The sequence below is a fragment of the Heptranchias perlo genome, unplaced genomic scaffold (assembly GCF_035084215.1).
Source record: "Heptranchias perlo isolate sHepPer1 unplaced genomic scaffold, sHepPer1.hap1 HAP1_SCAFFOLD_143, whole genome shotgun sequence".
Lineage (NCBI taxonomy): Eukaryota > Metazoa > Chordata > Chondrichthyes > Hexanchiformes > Hexanchidae > Heptranchias > Heptranchias perlo.
This window is the reverse complement of record NW_027138678.1, coordinates 152501-171142: the sequence shown is the minus strand read 5'-3', so window position 1 is coordinate 171142 and position 18642 is coordinate 152501. Positions and strand designations below refer to the sequence as shown.

At 39.6% G+C, this 18642-nt stretch overlaps 1 protein-coding gene across 1 annotated transcript in view; it reads right to left on the bottom strand.

Annotated features, from left to right (window-relative positions):
- LOC137308895 (uncharacterized) overlaps positions 1 to 18642 on the bottom strand; it is a 48505-nt gene that overhangs the window by 18672 nt on the left and 11191 nt on the right. The window contains exons 6-9 of the mRNA XM_067977332.1: positions 18181 to 18489; positions 13531 to 13821; positions 9956 to 10282; positions 8031 to 8336 (exon numbers count right to left, since the gene is read on the bottom strand). Of these exons, the coding sequence (XP_067833433.1) occupies positions 8031 to 8336; positions 9956 to 10282; positions 13531 to 13821; positions 18181 to 18489 (1233 nt within the window). The remainder of the gene's footprint in view (positions 1 to 8030; positions 8337 to 9955; positions 10283 to 13530; positions 13822 to 18180; positions 18490 to 18642) is intronic.

Sequence of the window (18642 nt, the reverse complement as noted above, 5' to 3'; positions counted from 1 at the left end):
GATTCTATCATTCTGATATTCTGCGATTATATGGTTATATCATTCTATGATTATATGAATCTATCATTCTATGACTATATGATTTCATGATTCTATATGATTATATGATTAATTGAATATATAATTTTATGATTATATGATTGTATGAATCTATGATTCTATGATTTGATCTATCATTCTCTGTCCCTATGATTTCATGATTATATGATTTGATCTTTCTCTCATCCTCTGTCCCGATGATTTGATGATTTAATGATTTGATCTTTCTATCATCCTCTGTCCCCATGATTTGATGATTATTTGATTTGATCTTTCTATCATCCTCTGTCCCTATGATTTGATGATTATTTGATTTAATCTTTCCATCATCCTCTGTCCCTATGATTTGATGATTATATGATTTGATCTTTCTATCATCCTCTGTCCCTATGATTTGATGATTATATGATTTGATCTTTCTATCATCCTCTGTCCCTATGATTTGATGATTATATGATTTGATCTTTCTATCATCCTCTGTCCCGATGATTCGATGATTATATGATTTGATCTTTCTCTCATCCTCTGTCCCTATGATTTGATGATTATTTGATTTGATCTTTCTATCATCCTCTGTCCCTATGATTTGATGATTATATGATTTGATCTTTCTCTCATCCTCTGTCCCTATGATTTGATGATTATTTGATTTGATCTTTCTATCATCCTCTGTCCCTATGATTCGATGATTATTTGATTTGATCTTTCTATCATCCTCTGTCCCGATGATTTGATGATTATTTGATTCGATCTTTCTATCATCCTCTGTCCCTATGATTTGATGATTATTTGATTTGATCTTTCTATCATCCTCTGTCCCTATGATTTGATGATTATATGATTTGATCTTTCTATCATTCTCTGTCCCTATGATTTGATGATTGTATGATTTGATCTTTCTATCATCCTCTGTCCCTATGATTTGATGATTTAATGATTTGATTTTTCTATCATCCTCTGTCCCTATGATTTGATGATTATATGATTTGATCTTTCTATCATCCTCTGTCCCTATGATTTGATGATTATATGATTTGATCTTTCTCTCATCCTCTGTCCCTATGATTCGATGATTATATGATTTGATCTTTCTCTCATTCTCTGTCCCTATGATTTGATGATTATATGATTTGATCTTTCTATCATCCTCTGTCCCTATGATTCGATGATTATATGATTTGATCTTTCTATCATCCTCTGTCCCTATGATTTGATGATTATATGATTTGATATTTCTATCATCCTCTGTCCCTATGATTTGATGATTATATGATTTGATCTTTCTATCATCCTCTGTCCCTATGATTTGATGATTATATGATTTGATCTTTCTATCATCCTCTGTCCCGATGATTCGATGATTATATGATTTGATCTTTCTCTCATCCTCTGTCCCTATGATTTGATGATTATTTGATTTGATCTTTCTATCATCCTCTGTCCCTATGATTTGATGATTATATGATTTGATCTTTCTATCATCCTCTGTCCCTATGATTTGATGATTATTTGATTTCATCTTTCTATCATTCTCTGTCCCTATGATTTGATGATTGTATGATTTGATCTTTCTATCATCCTCTGTCCCTATGATTTGATGATTATATGATTTGATCTTTCTATCATCCTCTGTCCCTATGATTTGATGATTATTTGATTTCATCTTTCTATCATTCTCTGTCCCTATGATTTGATGATTATATGATTTGATCTTTCTATCATCCTCTGTCCCTATGATTTGATGATTATTTGATTTCATCTTTCTATCATCCTCTGTCCATATGATTTGATGATTGTATGATTTGATCTTTCTATCATCCTCTGTCCTTATGATTTGATGATTTAATGATTTGATTTTTCTATCATCCTCTATCCCTATGATTTGATGATTATATGATTTGATCTTTCTATCATCCTCTGTCCCTATGATTTGATGATTATATGATTTGATCTTTCTATCATCCTCTGTCCCTATGATTTGATGATTATATGATTTGATCTTTCTATCATCCTCTGTCCCTATGATTCGATGATTATATGATTTGATCTTTCTCTCATTCTCTGTCCCTATGATTTGATGATTATATGATTTGATCTTTCTATCATCCTCTGTCCCTATGATTTGATGATTATATGATTTGATCTTTCTATCATCCTCTGTCCCTATGATTTGATGATTATATGATTTGATCTTTCTCTCATCCTCTGTCCCTATGATTCGATGATTATATGATTTGATCTTTCTATCATCCTCTGTCCCTATGATTTGATGATTTAATGTTTTGATCTTTCTCTCATCTTCCGTCCCTATGATTCGATGATTATATGATTTGATCTTTCTATCATCCTCTGTCCCTATGATTTGATGATTATATGATTTGATTTTTCTATCATCCTCTGTCCCTATGATTTGATGATTATATGATTTGATCTTTCTATCATCCTCTGTCCCTATGATTTGATGATTATATGATTTGATCTTTCTATCATCCTCTGTCCCTATGATTTGATGATTATATGATTTGATCTTTCTATCATCCTCTGTCCCTATGATTCGATGATTATATGATTTGATCTTTCTATCATCCTCTGTCCCTATGATTTGATGATTATATGATTTGATCTTTCTATCATCCTCTGTCCCTATGATTCGATGATTATTTGATTTGATCTTTCTCTCATCCTCTGTCCCGATGATTCGATGATTATATGATTTGATCTTTCTATCATCCTCTGTCCCTATGATTTGATGATTATTTGATTTGATCTTTCTCTCATCCTCTGTCCCTATGATTTGATGATTATATGATTCGATCTTTCTATCATCCTCTGTCACTATGATTCGATGATTATATGATTTGATCTTTCTATCATCCTCTGTCGCTATGATTTGATGATTATATGATTTGATCTTTCTGTCATCCTCTGTCCCTATGATTTGATGAACATTTGATTTGATCTTTCTATCATCCTCTGTCCCTATGATTTGATGATTATTTGATTTGATCTTTCTCTCATCCTCTGTCCCTATGATTTGATGATTTAATGATTTGATCTTTCTATCATCCTCCGTCGCTATGATTTGATGATTATATGATTTGATCTTTCTATCATCCTCTGTCCCTATGATTCGATGATTATATGATTTGATCTTTCTATCATCCTCTGTCGCTATGATTTGATGATTATATGATTTGATCTTTCTATCATCCTCTGTCCCTATGATTCGATGATTATATGATTTGATCTTTCTATAATCCTCTGTCCCTATGATTTGATGATTATTTGATTTGATCTTTCTATCATCCTCTGTACCTATGATTTGATGATTATATGATTTGATCTTTCTCTCATCCTCTGTCCCGATGATTTGATGATTTAATGATTTGATCTTTCTATCATCCTCTGTCCCTATGATTCGATGATTATTTGATTTGATCTTTCTATCATCCTCTGTCCCTATGATTCGATGATTATATGATTTGATCTTTCTATCATCCTCTGTCCCTATGATTCGATGATTATATGATTTGATCTTTCTATCATCCTCTGTCCCTATGATTCGATGATTACATGATTCGATCTTTCTATCATCCTCTGTCCCTATGATTTGATGATTATTTGATTTGATCTTTCTATCATCCTCTGTCCCTATGATTTGATGATTATTTGATTTGATCTTTCTATCATCCTCTGTCCCTATGATTCGATGATTATATGATTTGATCTTTCTATCATCCTCTGTCCCGATGATTCAATGATTATATGATTTGATCTTTCTCTCATCCTCTGTCCCGATGATTCGATGATTATATGATTTGATCTTTCTATCATCCTCTGTCCCTATGATTTGATGATTATTTGATTTGATCTTTCTCTCATCCTCTGTCCCTATGATTTGATGATTATTTGATTTGATCTTTCTATCATCCTCTGTCCCTATGATTTGATGATTATTTGATTTGATCTTTCTATCATCCTCTATCCCTATGATTTGATGATTATATGATTTGATCTTTCTATCATCCTCTGTCGCTATGATTTGATGATTATATGATTTGATCTTTCTATCATCCTCTGTCCCTATGATTTGATGATTATATGATTTGATCTTTCTATCATCCTCTGTCCCTATGATTCGATGATTATATGATTCGATCTTTCTATCATCCTCTGTCGCTATGATTTGATGATTATATGATTTGATCTTTCTATCATCCTCTGTCCCTATGATTTGATGATTATTTGATTTGATCTTTCTCTCATCCTCTGTCCCTATGATTTGATGATTATATGATTTGATCTTTCTATCATCCTCTGTTGCTATGATTTGATGATTATATGAATTGATCTTTCTATCATCCTCTGTCCCTATGATTCGATGATTATATGATTTGATCTTTCTATAATCCTCTGTCCCTATGATTTGATGATTATTTGATTTGATCTTTCTATCATCCTCTGTCCCTATGATTTGATGATTATATGATTTGATCTTTCTCTCATCCTCTGTCCCGATGATTTGATGATTTAATGATTTGATCTTTATATCATCCTCTGTCCCTATGATTTGATGATTATATGATTTGATCTTTCTATCATCCTCTGTCCCTATGATTCGATGATTATATGATTTGATCTTTCTATCATCCTCTGTCCCGATGATTTGATCATTATTTGATTTGATCTTTCTATCATCCTCTGTCCCGATGATTCGATGATTATTTGATTTGATCTTTCTATCATCCTCTGTCGCTATGATTTGATGATTATATGATTTGATCTTTCTATCATCCTCTGTCCCTATGATTCGATGATTATATGATTTGATCTTTCTATCATCCTCTGTCCCGATGATTCAATGATTATATGATTTGATCTTTCTCTCATCCTCTGTCCCGATGATTCGATGATTATATGATTTGATCTTTCTATCATCCTCTGTCCCTATGATTTGATGATTATTTGATTTGATCTTTCTCTCATCCTCTGTCCCTATGATTTGATGATTATTTGATTTGATCTTTCTATCATCCTCTGTCCCTATGATTTGATGATTATTTGATTTGATCTTTCTATCATCCTCTATCCCTATGATTTGATGATTATATGATTTGATCTTTCTATCATCCTCTGTCGCTATGATTTGATGATTATATGATTTGATCTTTCTATCATCCTCTGTCCCTATGATTTGATGATTATATGATTTGATCTTTCTATCATCCTCTGTCCCTATGATTCGATGATTATATGATTCGATCTTTCTATCATCCTCTGTCGCTATGATTTGATGATTATATGATTTGATCTTTCTATCATCCTCTGTCCCTATGATTTGATGATTATTTGATTTGATCTTTCTCTCATCCTCTGTCCCTATGATTTGATGATTATATGATTTGATCTTTCTATCATCCTCTGTTGCTATGATTTGATGATTATATGAATTGATCTTTCTATCATCCTCTGTCCCTATGATTCGATGATTATATGATTTGATCTTTCTATAATCCTCTGTCCCTATGATTTGATGATTATTTGATTTGATCTTTCTATCATCCTCTGTCCCTATGATTTGATGATTATATGATTTGATCTTTCTCTCATCCTCTGTCCCGATGATTTGATGATTTAATGATTTGATCTTTATATCATCCTCTGTCCCTATGATTTGATGATTATATGATTTGATCTTTCTATCATCCTCTGTCCCTATGATTCGATGATTATATGATTTGATCTTTCTATCATCCTCTGTCCCGATGATTTGATCATTATTTGATTTGATCTTTCTATCATCCTCTGTCCCGATGATTCGATGATTATTTGATTTGATCTTTCTATCATCCTCTGTCGCTATGATTTGATGATTATATGATTTGATCTTTCTATCATCCTCTGTCCCTATGATTTGATGATTATTTGATTTGATCTTTCTATCATCCTCTGTCCCTATGATTTGATGATTATATGATTTGATCTTTCTATCATCCTCTGTCCCTATGATTTGATGATTATTTGATTTGATCTTTCTCTCATCCTCTGTCCCTATGATTTGATGATTATATGATTTGATCTTTCTTTCATCCTCTATCCCGATGATTTGATGATTATATGATTTGATCTTTCTATCATCCTCTGTCCCTATGATTTGATGATTATTTGATTTGATCTTTCTCTCATCCTCTGTCCCTATGATTTGATGATTATATGATTTGATCTTTCTATCATCCTCTGTCCCTATGATTCGATGATTATATGATTTGATCTATCTATAATCCTCTGTCCCTATGATTTGATGATTATTTGATTTGATCTTTCTATCATCCTCTGTCCCTATGATTTGATGTTTATATGATTTGATCTTTCTCTCATCCTCTGTCCCTATGATTTGATGATTACATGATTCGATCTTTCTATCATCCTCTGTCCCTATGATTTGATGATTATATGATTTGATCTTTCTATCATCCTCTGTTGCTATGATTTGATGATTATATGATTTGATCTTTCTATCATCCTCTGTCCCTATGATTCGATGATTATATGATTTGATCTTTCTATAATCCTCTGTCCCTATGATTTGATGATTATTTGATTTGATCTTTCTATCATCCTCTGTCCCTATGATTTGATGATTATATGATTTGATCTTTCTCTCATCCTCTGTCCCGATGATTTGATGATTTAATGATTTGATCTTTATATCATCCTCTGTCCCTATGATTTGATGATTATATGATTTGATCTTTCTATCATCCTCTGTCCCTATGATTCGATGATTATATGATTTGATCTTTCTATAATCCTCTGTCCCTATGATTTGATGATTATTTGATTTGATCTTTCTATCATCCTCTGTCCCTATGATTTGATGATTATATGATTTGATCTTTCTCTCATCCTCTGTCCCGATGATTTGATGATTTAATGATTTGATCTTTATATCATCCTCTGTCCCGATGATTTGATGATTATATGATTTGATCTTTCTATCATCCTCTGTCCCTATGATTCGATGATTATATGATTTGATCTTTCTATCATCCTCTGTCCCGATGATTTGATCATTATTTGATTTGATCTTTCTATCATCCTCTGTCCCGATGATTCGATGATTATTTGATTTGATCTTTCTATCATCCTCTGTCGCTATGATTTGATGATTATATGATTTGATCTTTCTATCATCCTCTGTCCCTATGATTTGATGATTATATGATTTGATCTTTCTCTCATCCTCTGTCCCTATGATTTGATGATTATATGATTTGATCTTTCTATCATCCTCTGTCCCTATGATTTGATGATTATTTGATTTGATCTTTCTATCATCCTCTGTCCCTATGATTTGATGATTATATGATTTGATCTTTCTCTCATCCTCTGTCCCGATGATTTGATGATTTAATGATTTGATCTTTCTGTCATCCTCTGTCCCTATGATTCGATGATTATTTGATTTGATCTTTCTATCATCCTCTGTCCCTATGATTCGATGATTATATGATTTGATCTTTCTATCATCCTCTGTCCCTATGATTCGATGATTATATGATTTGATCTTTCTATCATCCTCTGTCCCTATGATTCGATGATTACATGATTCGATCTTTCTATCATCCTCTGTCCCTATGATTTGATGATTATTTGATTTGATCTTTCTATCATCCTCTGTCCCTATGATTTGATGATTATATGATTTGATCTTTCTCTCATCCTCTATCCCGATGATTCGATGATTATATGATTTGATCTTTCTATCATCCTCTGTCCCTATGATTTGATGATTATTTGATTTGATCTTTCTCTCATCTTCTGTCCCTATGATTTGATGATTATATGATTTGCTCTTTCTCTCATCCTCTGTCCCTATGATTTGATGATTATATGATTTGATCTTTCTCTCATCCTCTGTCCCGATGATTCAATGATTATATGATTCGATCTTTCTACCATCTATGATTCGATGACGGAATTCAACTTACATGCTATGGTCACCACGACAGTCTCACTCTGTGTCGAGTTGAAATTTACTCCCCGAGACGACATCCCATAATGGCAGCTGTAGCGACCTTGGGCGTTGGTCCCGAGAGCTCGGACTGTGAAAGTGGCGATGTACCTCGCTTGGCTGGACTGCTGAAACATCACCAAGCTCTCACCACTGAACCTGCTGAGGTAGAACCCAGTGACGGAGTAGTGGCTGTGTGCCCAGCACTCAATTCTGACCGTCTCCCCTGGAAGGAAACTCCCAGACGGACGGTTGAGGGAGATTGACGGTCGAGGCGGGAAATCTGGAAAAAACACAAGGCGTCAATAGGTTAATCGTACGATGAGCTCTTCCAAAGCGTTTCGGAAACTGTAGGGATGGCGTCTATTGTGATAGGTTAACCGTTTAGCATCAGTACACAGCATTCGTGGTATAATTAATATGGAAGTGGGGCTGCAGTAAAGGAGGGTGCGTAAACCACAATTGGACATGATTGGATGTGAAGTCGTCCAATTTGGGAGGAAAAATAAAAAAGCAAACTATTATTTGAATGGAGAAATACTACAAAATGCTGCGGTACCGAGGGATCTGGGTGTCCTCGTACATGAAACACAAAAAGTCAACATACAGGTGCAGCAGGTAATCCGGAAGGCAAACGGAATATTGGCCTTTATCTCTAGGGGGATGGAGTATAAAAGCAGGGAAGTCATGCTCCTACTGTACAGGGTGCTGGTGAGACCACACCTGGAGTACTGCGGACAGTTCTGATGCCCTTATTTAAGGAAGGGCATACTTGCATTGGAGGCAGTTCAGAGAAGGTTCACTCGGTTGATTCTGGGTATGGAAGGGTTGTCTTATGAGGAAAGATTGAACAGGTTGGGTCCGTACTCATTGGAGTTTAGAAGAATGAGAGGAGATCTTATTGAAACATACAAGATTCTGAGGGGACTCGATAGGGTAGATGCTGAGAGGATGTTACCCCTCATGGGGGAATCTAAAACTAGGGGGCATAGTCTCAGAATAAGGGGTCACCCGTTTAAGACGGAAATGAGGAGGAATTTATTCTCCCAGAGGGTCGTGAATCTTTGGAATTCTTGACCCCAAAAAGCTGTGGGGGCCGAGTCATTGAATACATTCAAGGCTGAGTTAGACCAATTTTTGATCAGCGAGGGAGTCAAAGGATATGGGGAAAGGGCGGGGAAAGTGGAGTTGAGGTAAAAATCAGGTCAGCCACGATCTCATTGAATGGGGGAGCAGGCTCGAGGGGCCGAATGGCCTCCTCCTATCTCTTATGGACTTATGAAGAAGCCGCAGTGCATGCAGTGGGGAAGAGAGTGAGATCAGAGAGGGAGACTTCAGACATCGGAGCAGGCTGGAAAGGTCGGTCGATTTTTTTTTTGCGTTTTAACTTTGTGCAATGGTTCTTAATTTAGTTTCTTTCTGCCTCATCCGGCCCTGGTTTCACCAGGCGTTAATCAGAAGCCTTGGGCAAGCCGCCCGGATAATTTAAAAATCGTTCTCACCATCTAACCTACTCCAGGTAAGGTGCCTTAAGTACCTCAACGAGGTACACTTGGCTCTTTCACTGTCATCCTCCCGGCTTTAATTGCTGGCGGGGCTTTGGGATTTGGGACTCCCGGGCAGCCCCTAACACACCCGCAATTCACGTTGAAAATCGAGCCCCATTGTCCCCTCTGAAAGACGGCACGTCCGACTGGCTGAACCAGGACTGACACATCTGGTCCATGACCTAACGCTGTCGCTCTATCACTGAATATGAATCTGATGCCTTGACCTGGAAGAGATCTTAACGCCGTCTGCTTAACGCGGCAGGACATTTTGGCGTGACCTCATCGAACGAACCCAGGTGTCAAAGTCGTACGAGGACGTCATTGACAGTCAATGATAACGTGACATCCTCACCAGAGCAGGAAACTCCAACGTCGTCCGAATGGGCGCAGTTGTGGTCTTGATGTGAAAGTGAGGAACAGAGCCAGAAAGATAGCTCTGTGCCGGCACAGCCGACATGGTGCAGCCAAATTGGACCAGTGCCTTCGCCGTAGACCGATGAATCTGTGGACTGCTCGGCGAAGCCACAGTTCAGATCTCGGCAGACGACATCGGCGTTGGAGATCAACCATCCATCCTCGCAAACGGTCCCCCATTCGCCGTTGTAAAACACCTCCAGTCTTCCAGAGCAAGGGCTCAATCCATTCGCTAACCTCAGGTTAACATCGTTGGATACGAAATCTGTCGGTACAAACATTTTATCACGCAAAGTGCCAACCAGGGCGCAACAAGTCGGGAATTAATTGATGGCGCACTGTGGGGGAGAAAGGTCATTTTGCAATTGGTCGAAGTCCGTGCATGATGCAGGACGTGTGGTGAATGGGGCGTGTTTACAGGACATGTGGTAAGTGGGGCGTGTTTACAGGACATGTGGTAAGTGGGGCGCGTTTACAGGACATGTGGTAAGTGGGGCGTGTTTACAGGACATGTGGTAAGTGGGGCGCGTTTACAGGACATGTGGTAAGTGGGGCGCGTTTACAGGACATGTGGTAAGTGGGGCGTGTTTACAGGACATGTGGTAAGTGGGGCGTGTTTACAGGACATGTGGTAAGTGGGGCGTGTTTACAGGACATGTGGTAAGTGGGGCGTGTTTACAGGACATGTGGTGAGTGGAACATGCTTGGGACGAACAGATGACTTTGGATCTATGGTTCCCAAAGCTTTCCCCAATGAGGGGGGTCTCCCTCCCTTCATGTCAGGGTCTGTTGTAGACTCATTGATAGAGATTGATTGCTATGATTAGTTAATGACTCCATTCTCACTGTATCACGTGACTACCGGGATGGTAGCAGGCCCAATGACACCATCTCGCAATCCCTATGTTCCAATAGTATTCTCAGTAATTGTAACCAAGATGTATTAAGATATACACATTGTACCCTTCCCTTTCGTGGTCTGAATTATTTATAAAGTAATACCATGAGAGAGCAAGAGAGCCAGGTCAAAGGCGAGAGACCACAGTGGTAGCAACATGGTACAAGAGGCATTTTCAAACGTTTTTAGTGGTAGGTTAATGTTGACTTCCATCTAAATATTTACACGTTGAGTTGTCATCTCATTGCCTTGTGTGGACAGTCGAGAGGTACCTGGGAATAAGAGGGCTAAGAGTGCGAGACCTCAGTGAAGATAATCCAAAGCATTCCTCAGCAATGCTTGAGGACAAGAGCACATGATACGGAAATACATGGAAGCGAAATGGTATAATCCAAGTGAAAATTGAATAAATCAAAGCAAAAAGTCAATAATCAAATCAGAAATCCAATAATCAAATCAGAAATGGAATAATCAAATCAGAGATTCAATAATCAAATCAGAAATCCAATAATCAAATCAGAAATCCAATAATCAAAGCAGAAATTCAATAATCAAATCAGAAATTCACTAATCAAATCAGAAAGTGAATAATCAAATCAGAAATTCAATAATCAAATCAGAAATGTAATAATCAAATCAGAAATTCACTAATCAAATCAGAAATGTAATAATCAAATCAGAAATTCAATAATCAAATCAGAAAGTGAATAATCAAATCAGAAATTCAATAATCAAATCAGAAATGTAATAATCAAATCAGAAATTCAATAATCAAAGCAGAAATTCAATAATCAAATCAGAAATTCAATAATCAAATCAGAAATTCAATAATCAAATCAGAAAGTGAATAATCAAATCAGAAATTCAATAATCAAATCAGAAAGTGAATAATCAAATCAGAAATTCAATAATCAAATCAGAAAGTGAATAATCAAATCAGAAATTCAATAATCAAATCAGAAAGTGAATAATCAAATCAGAAATTCAATAATCAAATCAGAAATTCAATAATCAAATCAGAAAGTGAATAATCAAATCAGAAATTCAATAATCAAATCAGAAAGTGAATAATCAAATCAGAAATTCAATAATCAAATCAGAGATTCAATAATCAAATCGGAAATCCAATAATCAAAGCAGAAATTCAATAATCAAAGCAGTAATTCAATAATCAAATCAGTAATTCAATAATCAAATCAGAGATCCAATAATCAAATCAGAGATTCAATAATCAAATCAGAAATCCAATAATCAAAGCAGAAATTCAATAAACAAATCAGAAATCCAATAATCAAAGCAGAAATTCAATAATCAAATCAGAAATGTAATAATCAAAGCAGAAATGGAATAATCAAATCAGAAATCCAATAATCAAAGCAGAAATTCACGAATCAAATCAGAAATGTAATAATCAAAGCAGAAATGGAATAATCAAATCAGAAATCCAATCATCAAAGCAGAAATTCAATAAACAAATCAGAGGTTCAATAATCAAATCAGAGAGTCAATAATCAAATCAGAAATCCAATAATCAAAGTAGAAATTCAATAAACAAATCAGAAATCCAATAATCAAAGCAAAAATTCAATAATCAAATCAGAAATTCAATAATCAAATCAGAAATTCAATAATCAAATCAGAAAGTGAATAATCAAATCAGAAATTCAATAATCAAATCAGAAAGTGAATAATCAAATCAGAAATTCAATAATCAAATCAGAAATGTAATAATCAAATCAGAAATTCAATAATCAAATCAGAAAGTGAATAATCAAATCAGAAATTCAATAATCAAATCAGAAATTCAATAATCAAATCAGAAAGTGAATAATCAAATCAGAAATTCAATAATCAAATCAGAAATGTAATAATCAAAGCAGAAATTCAATAATCAAATCAGAAATTCAATAATCAAATCAGTAATTCAATAATCAAATCAGAGATTCAATAATCAAATCAGAAATTCAATAATCAAATCAGAGATTCAATAATCAAATCAGAAATCCAATAATCAAAGCAGAAATTCAATAAACAAATCAGAGATTCAATAATCAAATCAGAAATCCAATAATCAAATCAGAGATTCAATAATCAAATCAGAAATCCAATAATCAACGCAGAAATTCAATAAACAAATCAGAGATTCAATAATCAAATCAGAGATTCAATAATCAAATCAGAAATCCAATAATCAAAGCAGAAATTCAATAATCAAATCAGAGATTCAATAATCAAATCAGAAATCCAATAATCAAAGCAGAAATTCAATAAACAAATCAGAGATTCAATAATCAAATCAGAGATTCAATAATCAAATCAGAAATCCAATAATCAAAGCAGAAATTCAATAATCAAATCAGAAATCCAATAATCAAAGCAGAAATTCAATAATCAAATCAGAAATTCAATAATCAAATCAGAAAGTGAATAATCAAATCAGAAATTCAATAATCAAATCAGAAATGTAATAATCAAATCAGTAATTCAATAATCAAATCAGAGATCCAATAATCAAATCAGAAATTCAATAATCAAATCAGAAATTCAATAATCAAATCAGAAATTCAATAATCAAAGCAGAAATGGAATAATCAAAGGAAATGCTGATCACGAACCTGATATGATCACCTCGAGAGTGTCACTGATTGTCGAATTGTATGATTGGCCTGATATTTCCGTTTGGTACAGACAGGTGTAATTCCCTTCATCCTGCTTACTGATATTCCTGAATCGGAAAGCGGCAGAACGGGATGCAGTGGCGGACAGCTCGAACACACCGTCCTTGTACAAATAAAACGTCAAATTCGGGAACTCGTAGGGCGCGTCACATCCAATCCTCAGACCGTGTCCTCGTAGAAACGTATCGAATGGGCTCTCTCCGTAGATCGTTGGCTTCTCACCGTGGTCTGAAATTATCAGCAAGGAATCGTCACTCAACCGAGATCGAACAGAAAACAGGGGAACGCCGATGTGTGTGGCTCCGCCCGGGTGTACATTGGAAAACAGGGCATCTGCGGATGAAGTCCGTTTCGGCAGACGGGATCAGTCGTACCTGACGACTGATATTGAACTCCATTGAAGGCAATGGAACCAATTATCTAATGGGCAGTAGACGCCATAATGACTGTTTGTCATTCCCGCCCGGTCTTTAAATAAACTGACTGGGACCAGTGCTTTTCTTGATATATATTCATGACTTGGACTTGGGTGTACAGGGCACGATTTCCAAATCTGCGGAGGACTCAACACTGGGAAGTGTAGTGAACAGTGAGGAGGATAGTGATAGACTTCAAGAGGGTATGGTGGAATGGGCGGACACGTGGCAGATGAAATTTAACGCAGAAAAATGCAAAGTGATGCATTTCAGTCGGAAGAACGAGGAGAGGCAATATGAACTAGAGGGCACAATTCACAGGAGTAGAGAGATCTGGGGGTAAATGTGCTCAGATCGTTAAAGGTGGCAGGGCAGGTTGAGAAAGTGGTTAAAAAAGCATACGGGATCCTGGGCTTTATAAATAGAGGCACAGAGTACAAAAGTAAGGAAGTCATGATGAACCTTTATAAAACACTGGTTCGGCCACAACTGGAGTATTGGGTCCAGTTCTGGGCACCACACTTTAGGAAAGATGTGAAGGCCTTAGAGAGGGTGCAGAGGAGATTTAACAGAATGGTTCCAGGGATGAGGGACTTTAGTTACGTGGATAGACTGGAGAAGCTGGGATTGTTCTCCTTGGAACAGAGACGGTGAGAGGAGATTTGATAGAGGTATTCAAAATCATGAAGGGTCCAGACAGAGTAGATACAGAGAAACTGTTCCCATTGGCGGAAGGGTCAAGAACCAGAGGACATAGATTTAAGGTGATTGGCAAAAGAACCAAAGGTGAGATGAGGAGAAACTTTTTTACCCAGCGAGTGGTTAGGATCTGGAATGCACTGCCCGAGGGGGTGGTGGAGGCAGATTCAATCATGGCCTTCAACAGGGAACTGGATAAGGACTTGAAAGGGATTAAATGTGCAGGGGCTACGGGGAGAGGGCGGGGGAGTGGGACTGGACGGATTGCTCTCGCAGAGAGCCGGCACGGGCTCGATGGGCCGAATGGCCACCTTCCCTGCTGTAACCTTTCCAGGATTCGATGATTCGACAATAGGATTGGACTCCTTGGAGTGTAACTTAACAAAACAGGCAGAATTCCACTCATCACACCTCTCACCCGATATTAAGTCCCACTGAAGCCAATGCGGCTGTATATCAGGGAGCTGTTTTGTGTCCCGCCTGCGTCCAGCGTCACGCCCCTCGTGACTGTTTAACGCAATTCCTTAACTTGATGTCGCAGGGAACCTGTTTCCTTCTATTCCTGCGCCCAAGGCGGTTCACGGGAGCGATTATCAAACCAAAATTGACATCGAGCCACAAAAGGACCCAAAACTTGGTCACAGAGCCTCTTACAGGAGCAGAGAGAGAGAGATAGAGAGGGGGAGAGGTTCAGGGAGGGAATTCCAGAGATTAGGGCCCAGGCAGCTGAAGGCACGGCCGCCAATGGTGGAGCGATGGGAATCGGGGATGGGCCAGAGGCCAGAATTGGAGGAGCGCAGAGATCTCGGAGGGTCGTAGGGGCTGGAGGAGGTTACAGAGATAGGGAGGGGGGCGAGGGCCATGGAGGGATTTGAACAGGAGGATGAGGATTGTAGGGGCTGGAGGAGGTTACAGAGATAGGGAGGGGGGGGCGAGGGCCATGGAGGGATTTGAACAGGAGGATGAGGATTGTAGGGGCTGGAGGAGGTTACAGAGATAGGGAGGGGGGGCGAGGGCCGTGGAGGGATTTGAACAGGAGGATGAGAATTGTAGGGGCTGGAGGAGGTTACAGAGATAGGGAGGGGGGTCGAGGGCCATGGAGGGATTTGAACAGGAGGATGAGAATTGTAGCAGCTGGAGGAGGTTACAGAGATAGGGAGGGGGGGCGAGGGCCATGGAGGGGATTTGAACAGGAGGATGAGGATTGTAGGGACTGGAGGAGGTTACAGAGATAGGGAGGGGGGGGTGAGGGCCATGGAGGGGATTTGAACAGGAGGATGAGGATTGTAGGGACTGGCCCGTTGAACCAGGAAGTATGATTGACCAACTCACCTCTCACGGTGATTGTTTGTGGGTCGCTCTGAGCTGAGGTGAACTCTTCACCTGATCTTTCCAATTGATAAATGCAGGTGTAATTCCCATCGTGGGTCTCGTTCAATCCAAGGATGGTGAAAATCGCAGTGCCATTGATCGGGAAAGCTTCATCCAAAGCCTCGCTGTTTTGGCCATCATCTTTGCACAGGTAGATAACCATATCGGGGTATATGACGGGGGCAGTGCAGGTGATGTTAAGATCCTCCCCTTGCAAGACAACCCCGCTCTCCCGCAAAAGCTTCAGCTCTGGTTTCGGAGGGCGCTCTGCAGGAGTCGAGGAACAGGAGTGAGGCATCTCTCCCAACACTCAGGTCAGGAAACACGTCGTCTTCAAACTTGCTGAATCTCACAAGAACCTGCAGTAAACCGTCCCCTCGGAGCCTCTCGGGCAGCGATCACCAAACAAAATTGTGACACCGAGCACACACCGGGGGGGTTACTGGCGAACAAGCTCCGTCAGAGAGGGAGCGTCTTGAAGGGGGAGGGTGGGGCGGAGGGGTTTTGGGGGAGGGAGTTCCAGAGCTCAGGGCCGAGGCGGCTGAGGTTGATCGAGGGGTTAACCACGTGAGAGTTACTTAAAACTTTGGGCAGACAGCGGAAAATGGGAAATACCAAATTATTTCATGGTTGGACGCCACAAAAGGAACGCCCCCCCCAGCCCATAATAATCAGAGTTCAGAGTTGGGGGTGTCTACATTTGAGGATGCCTGCAGGCTTGGGTTCTTTTGAGGTGACACATAGAAACATAGGAAATAGGAGCAGGAGTAGGCCATTCGGCCCTTCGAGCCTGCTCCGCCATTCGATATGATCATGGCTGATCCTCCATCTCAATACCATATTCCCGCTCTCTCTCCCCGTACCCCTTGATGCCTTTTGCGTCTAGAAATCTATCCAGCTCCTTCTTGAATATATTCGGTGACTCGGCCTCCGCTGCCTTCTGGGGTAGAGAATTCCACAAGTTCACCACCCTCTGAGTGAAGACCTTTCTCCTCATCTCAGTCCTAAATGTTCTACCCCCCGTATCCTGAGACTGTGACCCCCTGGTTCTGGACCCCCCCCGAAGCCGGGGGAAACATCCTCCCTGCGTCCAGTCTGTCGAGCCCTGTCAGAATTTTATACATTTCAATGAGATCCCCTCTCATTCTTCTAAACTTGAGTGAATACAGGCCGAGTCGACCCAATCTCTCCTCGTACGACAGTCCCTGCCATCCCAGGGATCAGTCTGGTGAACCTTCGTTGCACTCCCTCCATGGCAAGGACATCCTTCCTCAGATAAGGAGACCAAAACTGCACACACAATACTCCAGATGTGGTCTCACCAAGGCCCCTGTATAACTGCAGTAAGACATCCCCGCTCCTGTACTCAAATCCTCTTGCAATGAAGGCCAACATACCATTCGCCTTCCTAACTGCTTGCTGCACCTGAATGCTCGCTTTCAGCGACTGGTGTACAAGGACACCCAGGTCTCGTTGTACATCAGCATTTCCCAATCTATCACCATTTTAATCACACTCTGCCTTTCTGTTTTTCCTTCCGAAGTGGATAACCTCACATTTTTCCACGTTATATTCCATCTGCCATGTTCTTGCCCACTCGCCCAACTTGTCTAAATCGCTTTGAAGCCTCTTTGCATCCTCCTCACAGCTCACAATCCCATGGAATTTTCTACTCTGGACAGAGCGGACAGAGGGAAACCGTTCCCATTGGCGGAAGGGTCAAGAACCAGAGGGCATAGGTTTAAGACGATTGGTGAAAGAACCAAAGGCGACATGAGGAAAAACCTTTTTTTACCCAGCGAGTGGTTAGGATCTGGAATGCACTGCCCGAGGGGGTGGTGGAGGCAGATCCAATCATGGCCTTCGAAAGGGAAACTGGATAAGGACTTGAAGGGAAAAAATTTGCAGGGGCTACGGAGAGAGTGCGGGGAAGTGGGACTAGGTTGATTGCTCTTGCATAGAGCCAGCATGGATTGGATGGACTGAATGGCCGACTTCGGTGCTGTAACCTTTCTATGATTCTACTGCAATTGACACGGCAGATACAATAACACTCTAACACTGTCCACCGTTACATCCGAAAACCGCCAGGGCGCGATACCTGCATTGCAGACGACCCCGGCGCCCTCTCCGTCCGTGCATTCCTTCTCCTGCCAGGCGTTCGAACCGCAATTCCATAGAAATCCCTCCGCCCCTCCGCAGTTCACCTCATTCGGCATAGGCGGCCAAGCCCCTCGTCCGAAGGCGGCCACGGCTTCCGCAAAGCCGCATCCCAGCTGCTGGCAGACCACGTTGGCGTCTGCCAGGTCCCAGCCACTCCCGCAGATCGAACGCCACCTCTTCCTGTGATAGACCTCGGCTCTTCCCGAGCAGTTCCCGCTCCCGCTGACTAGCCTCAGTCGGAGCCTTTCTACAACAGCCAGGGGGACAAATACGGATTTTCACCCGGTTAAATCGTTACACGTTTGCCCCTCTCCCCATCTCAGCCGACACGAAAGGACCCCCCTCCCCGCAGGACGCTGGCGATGGGTCACCACTGACAATTTGACAGACGACGAGAGCT